The 17,611-nt window shown below is 33.6% G+C and overlaps 1 protein-coding gene across 1 annotated transcript in view; it reads left to right on the top strand.

Moving 5' to 3' along the window:
* The window catches only part of LOC123611328 (serine/Arginine-related protein 53), a 250,972-nt gene extending 240,966 nt beyond the window's left edge, over positions 1 to 10,006 (top strand). The window contains exon 6 of the mRNA XM_045503151.1: positions 5,796 to 10,006. Within this exon, the coding sequence (XP_045359107.1) occupies positions 5,796 to 5,861 (66 nt within the window). The 3' untranslated portion in view covers positions 5,862 to 10,006. The remainder of the gene's footprint in view (positions 1 to 5,795) is intronic.
* Positions 10,007 to 17,611: the final 7,605 nt, after the last annotated feature.

Genomic DNA, 17,611 nt, shown 5'->3' with positions numbered 1-17,611 from the left:
AATTTTTTAATGTTTTTCAGTGTTGCACTTATATAGAAATTAAGTTAACTGTAAAACTTCTAGGTATGAGCTCAGGACAGAACTTTATGAATTGGGGTTAGGTAAAGATTTCTTAGATATAATACCACAAAAGCATGATTCATAAAAGAAGAAATTAATGAGTCGGACTTCATGAAAATTAAGAACTTCTGCTTCTTTGAAAGATACTCTTAAGATGATGAAAAAATAAGCCACTCAATGAGAGTGGGAGCTTTATTCAGAAAATAAATATAAATATGTAATTTAGTGTGTATATGCATGCACATGCATGTATGTATAGATGATGTGTAAGCCTCATTGTATGAAAAATGATTTTCATTATAATTAAGAACTCTGAAAATTCAATAATAAGAAAACAATCCAACGAAAAATTGGCATTTTGAACATCCATTTTTCCAAGGAAAAATAAGGATAACAAACACATGAAAAGACGTTCAACACCATTAATCATTACGGAAACATAGATTAAAACCACAGTAAGCTTAAAACCACTATTAGAATTTTGAAATCAAAAAGGCTGACTGTACTATGTCATGACAAGGATGGAGAACAGCTAGAATTCTGCTTGTGGGAATATAAAACCACTTTGGAAACAGTTTGGTAATTTTTTTTCTTTTAATTTTTTTTAATGGTTATTTTTTAGACAGAGACAGAGCACAAGCTGGGGTGGGAGGTGTGCAGAGAGAGAGAGAGACATATACACACACACAGAAATTGAAGCAGGCTCCAGGCTCTGAACTGTCAGCATAGAGCCCAACATGGGGCTCAAACCCAGGGACTGCAAGATCATGACCTGAGCTGAAGTCGGACACTCAACCAACTGAGCCACCCAGGCGCCCCACAGTTTGGTAATTTCTTACAGAGTAAACACCTATTTACCATCTTTCCAGAATTTGCTCTCTGGTTATTTTTTATATAAAAAGAGCATATGATGATTTAAAATGAGAGAGATAGCTGAAAACCGTATAATCCAGCCTTAATTTTGATTTTGCATAATGTTGCTAGTTTAATTTATTTTCCAAGTTTGAGTTCTCTCTTAGTTCAGCCACAGTGTTTCTTTCAGACTTTTTACTTCCCTGTTCTTAACAGCACCCAAAAGTGTTGTTGGCAGCTGGAATGGCTCTTGTTTCATCAGCCCCCAGAATTTCCATAGTGGTGGCCAGGGGTTCAGGGAGCTGAATATGAATGGAAATGTGAAGGGTGAACAAAGAGTTTAAATAGTTTAGTGTATAAACTGGTTTATGTAAGGATAGGCTTGCTTCTCTGCTTCTTGAATATATATATATATATTCATGGCTCAAGAGATTGTGCTGGTTTGGAATGCTAGTTTTGGCAGTATCTTGAGATTCTAGACATGGTGTCTTTAAGGAACTCAGGGGATTGGACTAAATACGAGTAAGTCCAAAGTCAAGGGAAAAAGTCTAGACATTGAAGATAGTCACCTCCACAGCCATCAAGTGACTGACTTAGCTTTCAGTTTCAGGAGCATTTGTTTCATCTTAAGAAAGTAGTCTTCTATAAAACTAGGAGTAGTAACTAAATGGAGTAAGTAAGTATATGTGGCTATCAAGGGGAGGGAAGTGAGCAGAGTAGTTCTGGAGAATTCACGGCAACAGAAAGACTACCAAACCCTTCTCCCCCACTGAAAGACCACTATTTTTTTTTAATGTTTTTGTTTATTTTTGAGAGAGAGCATGAGACAGAGAGGGGGACAGAGGATTCAAAGCAGGCTCCACGCTGACAGCAGTGAGCCCATGTGGGACTTGAATTCATGCACTGTGAGCTGAAGTTGGACATTCAACCAACTGAGCCACCTAGGCATCCAAAAGACCACTACTAATTTAGAATTTTAAGCCCTATATAAGAATTTCTAGCAGAAGTACAGTTTTCTTTAAGTAAGCTAAAATTATGGTACAATACCTACTAATTTATTTTTTGTGATATAATACCATAATAATGTTTTAACTTTAATATACCTTTAAAAAAGAAGCATAAGTTCATACTGTTCTTACTGTTCTGTTAATGTTAATGCTAAAATTTTTTGAGGGGACAACAGTTATATTCTCCATAATTCAGTTTTGGTAATATTTGTTTATCTAATTATGCACTACTAAATTTGATGTGAGGAATATTATTTTCAATGGAATACTATTTTTTAATGGAATACAATTTTTTATCCAAAAGTTTGTTTCACCCAATATAATTGTGAAACTGTGTTCTTAATTATGCCCTCATTTTACAATTCTTACATTGCAAAATTGCTATATTACATGCATTTCTATTTGGTGTTATATTATTGCTTATTGAGTAAGATTTGATTTCTGGTTCTGAATAAAATCTGAATAAAAAATCAATAAAATAAAACCAATTTTAGATGGAATTCACACTAATCCCTGAACTGTAATATACTCTAAAATAAGTAAAGCATTAGAAATTTTGGAACCCAAGCCCATAAAGATATTTTCATTCTAAACCAGTTAGTATGACGATACCTAATATTTAATATTTATAAGAATAAAAATATTTATAAAATACAAATTTCAAAAGTCTGATGAATCCAACAATGTATTTCTCCCCACAGTTGAAGATGATCCCTGTATTTCACAAATAAAATTTTGCAAGTTACATTTGTATAGGCAAATGTATTTAGAATGTCCTCGTATTCCATCTGCTGGGACAAATGTATTATTTTGGACAGATTTTTCTTTTGAACAGAATTAAAAATTCATTCTTTTGCTTTTATATCTATGGAATTAATTGCTTTGACTTCATGACTGTCCTAGTGATTTAGTTAGAAGGATCCTGAAATTTGGAGTCAGAAGGTCTTAATTTCAATCTGTCATGTATAGTAGAGGCAAGTTACTAAACTGGTTTTCTTTATCTTTGAATATGAATCCTATATTATAGATTGTTAGAGAAATTAATGAAAATATAAATATGTCTTAACAGGTGTTTTTATCAGAAACATCAATCATCTTTCTTTAGGAATAGTAATTACCATATTTTCAAGACAGAGGTTATAAATGGAGGAGGGAGGGAGCCGCCATGGAGGGGGGTTTGTACGGTAGGAGACTACAACAATATTAATTTTTTTCTTGGATGTGGGTATTCATCATTCTGTGTATTTTTCTGTGTCTTAAATATTTCTTAATTGTTAAAAATAATCTTCCCTTGTGAAATACATGAAACTTCCCCATGAAATATCTTCACCATAAAGTGCCTAACATTTTTCTATCAAAGGACACTGCTTCCTAGGACACTCTGAAATGTATGCTTCATAATTCTTAGCTTGCTTGGGACCTGCTAGTCAGAATATCATTTCCTTCATGCCATTCTAGTTATGTTATATTGCACAGTGTCACGTTTCTACTATGTGTATTAAGTAGATGGCAGAGGTCACAAACTGTTTTGGGATTGAACCTGGCTTTTAGAAGTATTCTTTGTTCCACACAGTATTGGTCTTTATGGGAACTTAAAGTCTCATGAAAAATCAAGAAATTTCGTAGCTTTGGGTTGCATTTCTGTATGACAGCAGTGAGTAGGTGCTGATTATTAGCCGCTTCCTTTCGCTAGGCCATGTGCTCCACTGTTCTGCAACCTCACAATACTCTCTGATGACTGAGGCCAAGTGTCTTTTGCCTCTCATCATCATACATATTTGTATTAACTGCTTGGCCCCCATCGGCAGTTTAGTTTATAACTCTTGGATTATAGTATAGTATAGTAGATTATAGTATAGTATAGTAGATATCACACGTTCTATTGTATAGTATAGTAGATATCACACGTTCTATTGTATAGTATAGTAGATATCACACGTTCTATTGATATTTTGCTATGATAGTTTAACTTGATGTTACATATTTTCAACATTTTGTAACTTCATAAAGCTCCCATATGTACATTTTCTCTACTAACATATGACATAAAGTACTGTTTTTGTCACCTCCTCCTTCTCTCCTATTCAGTCAGTCCTTTCATGTTACTAGTTAATTATTTCTCAAATCTAGTTCTTCCTCTCCAGCCTCACCACCACTGCTCCACCTCAGGCCCTCATCATCTGTCACCTGGCATTCTTTAATTCCTTCCTGACTGCACTCCTCACCCCCAGTCACATTCCTTTCAATTCATCATCAAGTTATTGCTAGAATGACTTATGGAAGTACAGATGTCATCTCGTCACACCACTGTTTTAGATTCTCCTAAGTCTCTCTTTCTATGGTAAGGTCTGCAAACTTTTCCTTAAAGGTCCAGATAGTATATATTTTAGGCTTTGCTGACCAGAAGTTTTCTGTCACAAAAAATTGACTTTGCTATTGGTGTACTAAGCACAGAAGCACCTATAGACAGTATGTAAACAAATGGGCATGTCTGTGTTCCAGTAAAATTTATTTATAAAAAACCAGGTCACTGGCCATAGTTTGTTACCCCTTGTTCTAGGATATGAAAGACTCTACCTGTCTTTCCTCCTGTTTTATCTACTACTCTTCCATCCTGTTTCTTACAGTTTATTCAGAGGCACCATTCAAATGGTTAACAATTCTTAGACATCTTCTTTCTATATCCAATTATGTAAGTCTTTTCATTCAAACCATTTTTTCACAGAGAAATTTAAAAATATATCTTATAAAATGTTAATTCTCAAATGATGGTATCATATATATATATATATATATATATATATATATATATATATATGAGGTTATTTATATTTAGTCACTTGCTGACATCTTTATAAATATATGGTGAAGTATAGTCTCAAGTGTTAAAAAGGTTTTATGGAGTGCCTGGATGGTTCATTTGATTAAGTGTCTGACTCTTGATTCAGCTCAGGTCATGATCTCATGGTTCGTGGGTTCCAGCCCCGCATTGGGCTCCATGCTGACAGCACAGAGCCTGCTTGGGATTCTCTCTCTGCCCCTCCCCTGCTCATCCTCTCTCTCTCTCTCTCTCTCTCTCTCTCTCTCTCTCTCTCTCTCTCAAAATAACTAACTAAACTTAACAAAAGTTTTTAACAGGTCCTTCATGAAAATTCATAACTCATAACCTGCTACAACCCATGTTATCTTAGATACCATCAACACATTAATCCTAAAATCTCAAAATAAGGTCACTGGTAGGCAAGTAAGGTTAATTTCAACATTATCAACTGTGTTGAATCAAAGTCCATTGAGAAAATAACTTGAGGACATTTGGTAGGAATTGAAAGCTTGTAAATCACATCATCATCACAGTTGCCCCTTTCAAATAGGAAAGCAGAAAAAAATTTGGTTTTTGGATATGACTTGCCTGAAATATCAAGTTGTTACTTAAATTCCGATAGGTCACTTTGCATGTTTCCATATGCAAAAAAAAAACCAGAGCTTGATAATATGTTTTTAAATATATGGAGGTTTTGCCTCATTATTCAATTGTAGTTATTTAGACTATTGCTGATCGGTACTGATTTAGGTGCTGATTTAGACTATTGCAGATTGATGTTGGGTACTAACAAAACCTTTTCCAGTAAAAAAAAAAAAAAAAAAAAGAAAAATTCATTCTTCCATCATGTTAATGAAAAGTGTGATTCAATTACTACAGTGAGAGAGTAGATTGGTAGAGCTGCTGTGATGGAGTTTTATTAAGATGTTGGATGGATATTAATATCTGTCATGATAAAGTCTTCTAAATTTTCTGATGTTTGCATAGTAATACATTAATTTAAAGCTCCATATATTAAAACTGACCTGTAAATATCTTTTATGGTTGACTTTTAGCCACCAGCCGAACAGGCCAAAGCCAGACTACAGCTGGTTCTTGAAGCTGCTGGTAAGTGCTCATGATTAACTTTATTTAAATGAAAACGTACTAAATAAATACTGACGTGCTTACAGGTGGGTCAAAGAAAAAAACACCTGTTTTCATATGTCCTCATAAATTTGTGAAATCTGGGTTATATGTATGGCCATATTTTATATGAAGTATCGACTACTGTATGGAGTATAATGCTAAAAGGTCATTCTTTATATTTTTACTTATAAAATTGACTTTAATATTAGTTTCAGTTTTGAGGCAGTTCAATTTATTGATTTTTGTCTTCTGTGGACTGTGCTTTTGGTGGCATGTTTAAGAATTCTTCCTTAGCCCCACATCACAAAACATCCTCCTGTGTTTTCTTCTAAAAGTTTTATACTTTTACATTTAAGACTATGATCTATTTTGGTTTAACTTTTGTACAAAGTGGGAGTTTTAGATCAAGGTTTTCATTGTTGAGGAAAACAAGATAAGTATAATTTAGTAATTACTCCAGTTCCATTGGACTAACTCAATGAACTGTTCTGGATACCATCTAATGTTAAAATACTGTATGTCTTATTTTTCAATGATACAATAATGCTTTGACTTTGATTTTATACATAATCCTCAGATTCATGTAGACATTAAATATTTTACCTTCTTAAAAAATGTAAAAGATTAATGTTATCTTTTCTAAGTACTGATATTATTTTGAATCTTAACATGCTTTTCAAAATGTATGTTACATATTTAAACAAGTTGTCAAGAGTAAGCATGAGGTAGGATTAGAATGATATAACCAAAGTAGTACATATTTGTTATAATTATTTCCTTTTTAAAGATCTGTAAAGAGTGTATAATTTCCAATTGGAAAATGAGAATTCTATTTTAACATAAAAGTAATTTCAGACTACCAACCAAATAATAGTAGTTGTATTTTTAGTATTCATTGATTGAGAAAATACATATGTGCATATTGATTCAGGGATTTCTTGCATTAGCCCCAGAGTGTCTACAGTCTAAAGATTGGGAACACATGATATACTAGCTTCTTAAATCACTAATAGAAGTAACTTATAATAAAAGGATAAAACTTAATAATATTTGTGAGTCTTTATAACTCTCCATATTACTTTAAAAGTCATTCAGGGACACCCGGTTGGCTCAGTCAGTTAAGCGTCCGACTTCAGCCCAGGTCATAATCTCACAGTTCATGGGTTCGAGCCCCACGTCAGGCTCTGTGCTGACAGCTCTGAGCCTGGAGTCTGCTTTGGATTCTGTGTCTCCCCCTCTCTTTGCCCCTCCCTTGCTCACACTCTGTCTCTCTCAAAAATAAATAAACATTAAAAAAAAAATGAAGGGAGGGGAGCCTGGGTGGCTCAGTTGGTTAAGCAGCTGACTTTTAGTTCAGGTCATGATCTCACAGTTTGTGGGTTCAAGCCCCACCTGGGGCTCTGTGCTGACAGCTCAGAGCCTGGAGCCTGCTTTGGAGTCTGTCCCTCTCTCTCTCTGCCCCTCCCCTGCTCGCACTCTGTCTCCCCCTCAAAAATAAATAAACATTAAAATAATTTTTTTAATATTAAGTCATTTATATTTTATGTATTAATCGTACTCATTTTATCTTTAATTATGTGGAAATTACAGTTTCTACATAGTATTATAATTTTGCTTGCTATCTGGTTTTTCATATATGCTGTAAGATTAAGCTAGTTAATATGATTCTCTATCATTTACATAATATACATTGATTCTTTAATTCTTTAGTAGCATTTTGCTTTGAAAAATTACTGCCAGTTCATAATTTGAGTATGGACAAACTTCTGCTTTAAAGACAATATTTATGGTGCTTAGTTCAGAAAATATTTGTTTCCATTAATACAACTATAAAGAATTTCATTTCATAGTTTTGTACAGTTATCTTTATCTTGTAATAGGATTTTGAAGCCTATTATAAAACAGATCTTAGGGTCCAAACTTCATAGTGTTGAACTTACTTATATTGGTCCCAGCTGTCACCCCACATATTTTAATTTAACTTTCTAAATTCTTTTTTCTTTTTTTTTTAAATTTTTTTTTTTCAACGTTTATTTATTTTTGGGACAGAGAGAGACAGAGCATGAACGGGGGAGGGGCAGAGAGAGAGGGAGACACAGAATCGGAAACAGGCTCCAGGCTCTGAGCCATCAGCCCAGAGCCCGACGCGGGGCTCGAACTCCCGGACCGCGAGATCGTGACCTGGCTGAAGTCGGACGCTTAACCGACTGCGCCACCCAGGCGCCCCTCTAAATTCTATTTTCGATAAAGAGTTAGGTTGCGTGAATTTGAGAAACATTAAAAATATTATGACAATTTACAAATTTAAAAAACCTACATTAGTCTGGATAAGCAATGCATTAGCTAGATGTAGCATTATTTACTTAATAATTTTCTTCTGTACTTAATAACGTGTTGTCCCCAACGTTTCCCTCTTATCAATAACACTGTGGTACACATCCTGTTACAAATTGTGTTTTATATATTTTAGATAGGTTTCTTGGGATTGATTACTATAGAAATGAGTTTATAAGGTTAGAGGGTATTAATATTTAGACTGGCTTTTTATGCATTTTTGCTTTTATAAAAGGACTGTGCTACTTTATGTTTCCACTGATTAAGTAAACTTGGCCTTTTGATGCCAATTCTATGAATATATTGCTTTATAATATGATATAACATATTATACCCCTTTGAGAAACATCCAGTATTGCTTTTAATGAGAACTTGTGGCCTTGAAGAGGGGAAGTAGATAGATGGATAGGAGAGGAGCATATAAGGAAATCTAGAACTTACTATCAAAGTTCTAGATTTCCTTCAGTGAAGAATTTAAGGTGTTCACTGTATTACTTACAAAGCAAGCAAATAAATAAAATAAAGGAAGGGGGAATAAGACCAACTTGAGCTCATTCCGGAAATCTTGCAGTTAAAATCCAGCCTAGTCCTAAGAGTGAGGTTCCCGGACAGGAAGGGCTGGTAGCACCCATTTTGTCACATTGAAGTTTACTTGAGTTCTCAGGGAAAACATCCTTGACTTTGGGGCCATAAAATCGAGTACAAGAAAAGACTTAAGGCTGTATGTTAGATTCTTGAGACAGGATTCATTTCAGCTTTATAATTACTATAGTCTGGTAGATAAGGTTGGTCTATAAAGAAGTCCTGCTGTGCTTAGTCCTTTATTCTAACTATAGGTCCCAGAAAATGCAATATGTAACCATTGCATTGTCATTGATTTATGAGTGAATGTTAATAATGTTATTGGTTTGGAATTAAAATATGTTTAGAACATTTGGCAACAATTACTGGTGGTATGATTTTGAAAGACATATGTATGAGTAAAAATAATATTTAAGCAAAATGTAAGGTATCATGCATGTTTGGTTTATACCACACGTGAATTTGAAGTCACAGATTTTATTGTATTTGTTACGACCATATTTTTATACATTAAACCATATATTTGTACTTTGTTATGCTAAATCTTCAGATTTAGATAGAATCGTTTCTCATGTCTATTACTAAATTGCAGTTAAAACCAACTTTCGTGTCTGTTGTTTAACGTTTAGTTCAGAGGTGATGTGAAGTTAAGGTTTTATCTAAGATTGCTTTTTTGTCATTTTCAAATGGCAGTAGGACACAGAAGATTGCAGAATTGTATAAATTTGTAAGATTCAATCTTTAAGTTATAACCTCAGCTCATGGCTTACCTGTGATATTGAGTCAATCCTATTAACCCTTTGCTTTCTTCCTTTCCTTTTTAAAAATGCTTTTACCATTCTCTCACTTTATTAAGATACAAAACTTTGAAATTTTTACCTTTGACTTCTTACTAGGCAATCATTCACCTAGAATGAATGATCTTATTTTGAAACATTTTTTATATGTATCCCTGTATTATCTTTCCCACTGCCATCTCCTTAGTCTAGATGCCAAAGTTACCAGCCAGAGGTTAATCCCTAACTTCCCAATGGTCTCTTCAGTTCTCTTCTCCAGAGATGGTAGCGAATAGTGGAAGAGTTCTAAGCCTACTCGTACTACTTACCTTGAGCAGTTTGTGAGCAGTTTGATGTTTATTGGTTCTACAAAACATAGTTTAAAAACAAGAAATGGAACATGACAGACGTGTGTATTTTCTAGTTTGCCATAGTTCTCTATTTTTTTTAAAAAAAAAAAGTAATTTATTAAGGTGAAATTCACATAAAATTAATATAAAATTAATCGTAATTGTTTAAAGTGAACAATTCAGTGGCATTAAATACATTTACAGGGCTGTATAACTACCACCTCTCTCTACTTCCAAAACGTTCTCAACACTCCAAAGTAAAACCTCTTACCTATGAAGCAGTTTCTCTCCACTCCTGGACACCTGCTCCTGACATTCACCAATCTGCCTTCTGTTTCTGTGGATTTATCTATTCTGGATATATATAAATGGACTTACACACTGTATAGCCTCGTGTGTCAGCTTCTTAGCATAATGTTTTGGAGGTACAGCCACATTGTAGCATGTGTCAGTATTTTATTCCTTTTTATGGCTGAATAATATTCCATTGTCTCCATGTACACCATTTATTTATCCATTTGTATTGATGGAAATTTGTGTTACTTCCACCTTTTGACTGTTGTAAATAGTATTGCTATGAACATGCATATACATGTACTTGCTTGAGTACCTGTTTGTAATTTGGGGTGTTATATACCTAGGAGTGTACATTGGGAATTCTATGTGTAACTTTTTGAGAAACCACCAAACTTTTCCACAGTGTCTGAAGGATATTACGTGTTCATCAGCAATATATGAGTATAGTCCCCTATTGTTTCAACTAAACCTTGTCACACACTTAAGTTGTCTGTTTGAAAGTATTTAGTTTTGGGGACTTCTCTGTACCATAATTTACTCACTTGTAAAGGGGGAGGATAATAACTACCTTGTAGGGTTTTTTTGAAGATAAATATGATACGTGAAGCACCTAGTTTGGAGCCTGGCAAATGGTAGCCACCAGGAAATGTTTATTTCCACATTGTTTTTTGTGATTACCACTGCTAAATGATTCTTTCTCAGCCACCATTTGGTGATGATATTACTTTGCTCAAAATTAGTCACTGGCCCTCAGTGGCTTAAAAAATCAATTTTACACTTCTGTGTTTAAGGTTCCAAGGTTCTTTCTGTATGGTGGAGCCACAGATTTTTCTGTATTTATTAGAATTCATTTCTGAACTTCTTCTATTATTCTTTGAGTTACTCATTCTTTTCTACCTATGAATCCTTGCTCATGATTTTTTTCTCTTCTGGAAATGACTTCCTCTTTCCTCTTCCACCTCTAAGCACTTCAAAACGAATCTCAAAATTTCCACATGAGTTTTGTGACCATTCCAGCACATAATCTTTCTCTTCTTTTTTGAAATCTTTCTGTCCTTGTTTGTGCATACCATTTATGCTGATATTTACTTACATATGGCTGATACTAATATTTAATTATTTCATAAGTGTTGAATTTACTTTTCCAATGAAATAATGAACATGATGAAGACCAGGAACCAGATCTAAAATTTATAAGTCTTTTCCAACAGTTTTAACAGCACCTGTAGTGAGTGGTACTATGCCAAATAAGATTCCAGCTGTTAATCATTGGTGAACAGGTCATCGTGAAGAAACAAATAATCTGGAAGTAACTGAAAATTAAACCTTTTAATGCTGCTATGCTCATTTTAACCAGTTTGATGGATTTAAAATAAATACACAAGAAATTATCTGGCTTCTAAAGTAGAAGATATTGGCCAATAATCTGACTTTTTAATCTTAAACTTTAAGATAGTGCATGACAGAAAAGATAATGAAACATGATTATCACAGAGGAGAAAGAAGGAAGATAAGACTTGTCTCTTTTGCTCTCACTAGTGTTTGACATGTTAGTGGCAGTCCAAACATTATTTGGGTTTTCTGCAAAAACACAGTAGCATCTTATGCCATACGTGTTTGTAGGTCTGAAGAAGAATTTAGAGGAGAGAATTTTTTTCCAAAATGTAAATATTTTTTATCAGTATGAAAAGATGACACTTCTTACAACCTGGTTATAAGACACGTTCTCTAAAATCTTTTTAATATTTTACTTTTAATAGAGTTATTGACACAAGCAGCCTTTAAAATTATATCTCTAATGTTTTAAGAAAAAATAGCAATTTCCTTTAGTGCATGAATGGTAAATCACCTTTATCAGAAAATCTCTGTGTAATATTTCATTTTCTGAATAATGTTTACAACCCGTTTTGTTTTGCTTTCTAGTTTTTAAAGCACTTTCATATAAATCTTTTATTGTTTGACTCACATCACAGCATGGAGAGCTAATTAACTCCATTTTACAAATATCTGGAAAGCATAAATGATTTGTAAAAGACTACATAGCTAGTGAATGACAGAACCAGAACTCAAGTCCAGAGATTTCTGACTCTTGAGCTATTTCTATCCGTAGTTTAAATCCCTAAGTTATGTTGGGAAGAAAGAAGGATGGTGGAAAATATTACCAAATACATACTCTGTTTTGTTAGGTGTAGTGCTATAGTTACCTTAAAATAAAATAATTTCTATCCTCATGTAAGCCTTTGATTCTGAAATGAGTTTTTTCTAATTGATAATAAGAATTAGTAAAGTATGAGTCAGAAAAATGTTATTTTTCATAATTGTTAAGAGTGCTCATAATAGCAAAATTTCTGATAATTTTGAAAAACCCAGGGTAGTGTTGTATAATCACCAATGTTTCGGTCTTCAGCCTAACTAGGGACTTGCATTTCAGTTACCCTTGCTGGGATACAAGCTGGTTACGTATTGTGAAACACAGATGAGTTACACACATGGGCACAGTATGTCCAGGGAAGGAGCTATGCTTAGGAGTAAGTCATAAGTGCCTCATTCCATCCCAGTTCTTCTGTTCCATGTTAAATTTAGACGTTATGCTTTTAGCTACCCGTTAAGTACCTAGAAGCCTGTTCCTAACCCTTTCTCTTCATAGGCATGTGATCTTAGAACTCCCAGTGCTTTTCTAAAGTCCAGTCTAACTGTAAATATTTCTGATTCTGAGATTGCCATGAAAATGTAGCACCATTTCCAAGGAGCATAGACAACCATTCTGCTACCCTGACTTAAAACCAGCAGAGAGGTTTTGCTCTGTAAGTTTCTGACCACCAATCTATGACTCTGAGAAATAGGCTGATGTATTGTGAGAAAATTTTTCATGTTGGGCAGACCTAAAAAACAGAGCAAGTGTTAAAACGTTAATTTGTATTTCATAAAATAGTTTTCATACCTCTTTTTTGCCCATGTAGGCTTCTGCTTGATAGTATGTTGGCAGTCTAGATTCATACTTGGCCTCTGTAACTAACTTTGTGAGTTTTGGCGGATCACTTCCCCTGTAATCTCCTTTGGTAGTCTCCTTTAGTGTCCTCATTTATAAAGTGGAGATATTAATAGTACATAACTAATGGGTTTGTTGTTATAAGAGCTTAAATGAGGTACCATTTGTAAAACACTTCGAACAGTACCTGGTACATAGTAAGTATTCAGTAAATGTTAGCAATTGATATCAAAGGCAATATAGTATAGTGTAGTAGTTAAGTTCTCAAGTCAGATGGCCTGGGTACCATTCCCAGCTCCATTATTTACTTGTAAATCCATGGGAGAGTCGGTAAAGCCTGCTGGACTGTAGTTTTTTTCATTTATGAAATGGGAATAATATGTACCTTTAGAATTTTTATGAGAACTAAGTAAATTAATGTAATAAAGTGTCTAGAACAGCACCTAATATGTAACTGAGGGTTCTATAATCGTTAGAGAGTAGGAGTAGTTTTTTTATGGCATCACCACAGTGATGATGTAGTTAAGGAAGAGACATTGAGCCAAACATTCTCCTCCTACCAGCAAATGTAAAAACAGAAACAAATGAATAAAACTTTAAATAGTTTAATTGACTTGAGCATTGGTTAAACCTTTTTTTCATCAAATACGGTTTCTACAAATTTCAGAAATTCACATAAAATTTATTAGCTTTTATGTAAAATCAAGTTGATAATGTTAATTTAACATCCAATTTCCAATAATGGACATGATTTTTGGCTTTGTGTTAACTCAAAAGATGTAAAGTAGTACTTCCTAAAGAGAATCATTAAGTAAATTGCATTTAAAAAGCATAAGTTATTTGTTTTAGCATTGGTTACACATTTATATTTGAATGACTATTATTTATCCTTAATAATATTTGGTAAGAAGAAAGCTATCAGCTAGAGTCTAACAATATCACAGCAACTTGCCATGTTTGAGCAGATGTTAAGCAGACAGTAGTTGAATGTTAATTTTGAGAGGGTGGTATGTTTAAGCCTAGCTGAAGTATGTTGCATGTGGGCTTTCTAGACTCGAGTACAATGCTGGATCTCTGGGGAGAATTTTAAAGCTAAACCTCTTTCTTTGGGGTCCTCTATATGGACTCTCTCAAGTCAGTATAAAGCAGATCATCCCTAGGCTAAAGCCCTTCAGCTTTTGTTATTGGGCTCTGTAGACCTGTAATTAGGCCTCCTGGCAGGCCATGCAGGCCAGTTAATGGTCATATGGAGTTTCTGTGAGGCAGACTGGCTTTGTATAAATCCTGGGTAGGAATATGTTTATGGGTCACTTCCTACCAGGACCATGCTTTGTCCTTATGCCCTGCGGGCTGACAGGGAGCAGGTTCCCTTGACCATGGACTGTTCAGTTTGCAACTCAAAATCTACTCCACTAATCCCCAGTGTAAACAGAGGATTTAGAAGGGCTTCTGTCACTTACAGTTGCCAATTCACTTGGGTGTCTGTGAATTTATTTTTCCCCAGACTTCATTATTGAAAGACTGACAAGTGTATAAGATTTGGATGTTTGTTTATATATCAAGTGTGCAGTTTCTCTTTCAGTGGTTTTAGAATAATTGTCAGTAATTTACCTAAAGCAGAATCATGTAATGAGGTTTTTTTTATTAATCACCTCTTAATATTTTTTAATTTAAGCCATTAAAAAATTGGAATGATAGTAGACCTTTTCCTATAAGGGAAATTATAGGTCTTTTTTCTTTTAATATGAGTAAAATAACACTATATAAAGAAATTTACCAAAAAATGACTAATGCAGATTTCAGATAAGTCAAGGAAATAATGAATTCAAAACTCTTCTGTACTATACATTCTATATTAAAAAAAATACCATTTTAGTGTAACTGCAAGCTTTTGAAAGGGGGAAAATCAGATCAGATATAAAATGCTTAACAAAAATGTGTTTCATGAAGTACTTAAAATTAATCAGAGTGCCATTTATTGAGCATTTACTATGTGGTGAACCCTTTTATACATTTACACACATCATAATTATTTTTAACAGTTAATTCATGTCTCCTAGCCAAGAAAAGTATCTGAGTTTTAAGAAAGCCATCATTGAGATTTCTTTTGTTTTTCTATTTTATTTCATCCTCTATTTCATTATGGTTTTCTCTTTGTTGCTTAGGTTATATTAAGATTTGATTCTAAAATGTGTAAGTTCTGAGTATGCTCTGCAAAGAACTGTCACCTGTCTTACTGTGAGCCAATTTTTCTTTTAGGGGAAAAATCAAATGACGAATTCTTTCCCAGGTCTCATCTAGTAAATCAGTGCTCAGTATTTTGCATTTTGTGATGTAAAAATGGTTCATGACAGATGTGGCTGAAAAGACCACATACGTAGACTGTATGATTTTAGTCTGGTGGAACTAATAGGATCACTCATTACATTTTAGACCCTGGGGTTTCTTTTTTCTTTCATAATAAAAAAAAAAAAAAAAACTGTTTAAATAGAGTAGCCTTTTTTGTGTGTGAGTATAGCATCTTCCCCTAAATTTACAAAGAGTTGATGGTAACAAATCAACAAATAATCCTCTCTCTTCCCAAAAGTTCTTTCATTAATGTTTATTTAATGTTGACTGTTATTTTTTGTCTTGTCATCCCATAACGGTTAGGATTTTATTCTATTTTTACAAAAGATTTCTTTAAGTTTTATTTAGCAAAACTAGAAAATACATTCCTTAGAGAATCTAAGACAAGAATTAAATTAAAGTATATGGTAATACAAACAAGTTTTGCAAATGTTGAAAGATTTAATGGCAATAAAAAGACATTATGCAGAAAGAATTCTTGGTGTTCACTTACAACTAGGAGAAGCATAGCATGAACTGTTTTTCTTTTTTAATGTGCACAGTGTATTTACTGAAATATAAATATATTTGTGATATATTTTGGAACTGAAAAAATGGAGACTCCTGAACAGTGTAAAAGATCTGAATCCTATTTTAGTTTTGACCAAAAGTTAAAGTTATAATTGAATCAAAAGTTATGTTGAAAAATATCCTGGGTGCTGTATATCAATGCTAATAATGGTTAATGTCCCTGGGCAATGGGATTTAAAATAATTAAAAACATTTTCTGATTGTTCTGTAGGTATCAAGAAAACCTATGGAAGGGTAGGAAAGGTGCACTTTAAACATAATAAAATTCCCCAATATTTAATATGAAATTCCATGCATTTGACAAATGTATACAATTATGTTGTGTCACCAAAATTTTTTGATAACGAACATTTACATTACTCCCCAGAAAGTCCCCTTATACTCCTTTGAAGTCAATTCTTTTTTCCCCATCTCAGACCTTAGCAACCAGTAATCTGATTTATGTCATTATACTTTTGCTATTTTCAGAATGCCATGCAAATGGAACCATACAGTATGTAGACCTTTGTGACTGCACTCTTTGACTTGGCATAGGGCTTTTCAGGTTTGTTCTCATTGCTGTATGAGCATCAGTTCTTTTTGTTGCTGAGTAGTATTTCATCATATAGCTAGACCAGTTTGTTCATTCATTCAGCAATTGGTGGACAGGTGGGTTGTTTCCAGCTTATGGTTTTTCTGATTATAAATTATATGAACATTTGCGTACAAGTCTGGGTAAGCATATTTTCATTTCTCTTGAGTAAATAGTTAGGAATGGGATTTGTTTCTTATATATATAGTAAATGTAGCTTTGACTTTATAAGAAACTGCCAAACTTTTACAAAGTGGCTGTCCCATTTTGTGTGAAGTATATGCTCCTATCTGTTGTCCATTTTTTAAAAGGAATTATTTATATTATTGACTTGGAGAGTTATTTAAATATTCTGAATACAAATCAGATATATACTTTATATTTTCTCTTTATACCTTGTCTATTTACTAAACAGTGATTTTTTTTAAAAAAAATTTGAGTATATACAGTAAATACACAATTTTTAGTGAGGGTTCTTTCAGTTTTGACAGATGCAAACAGTTGCATAATAACACCTAGAATCAGGATGTGGAACAATTTTATCATCCCTCAGAATTCTCCATCCACTAATGGTGAACCCCTCCTACAACTTCTAGCTTCCTAGATGATGACCACTGATTTATTTTTTGTCCCTACAGTTTTGACTTTTCTCATATGTCATATAAATGGAATCATATAATAAGTAGGTTTTGAGTCTGACTTCTTTGACCTAGCATGCTTTTGAGATTTATCCATGTTGTTGCTTATATTGGTAACTTATTCCCTTTTTATTACTGAGTAATATTCTGTTGTGTGGGTTACTTGATTAAGTATGTTGATTTCTGCCAAAAAAAAAAAAAAATCCAGCTGGGATTTTTATTAGGGTTATGTGGACTTTACAGATCAGAATTGGAGAGACTGGATGCTTCCATCCTTCAACATGGTA

Source organism: Leopardus geoffroyi, chromosome C2 (genome assembly GCF_018350155.1).
Source record: "Leopardus geoffroyi isolate Oge1 chromosome C2, O.geoffroyi_Oge1_pat1.0, whole genome shotgun sequence".
Classification (NCBI taxonomy): Eukaryota; Metazoa; Chordata; class Mammalia; order Carnivora; family Felidae; genus Leopardus; species Leopardus geoffroyi.
Note: the sequence above shows the minus strand (reverse complement) of the source record. Positions and strands in the feature narration are given on the sequence as shown.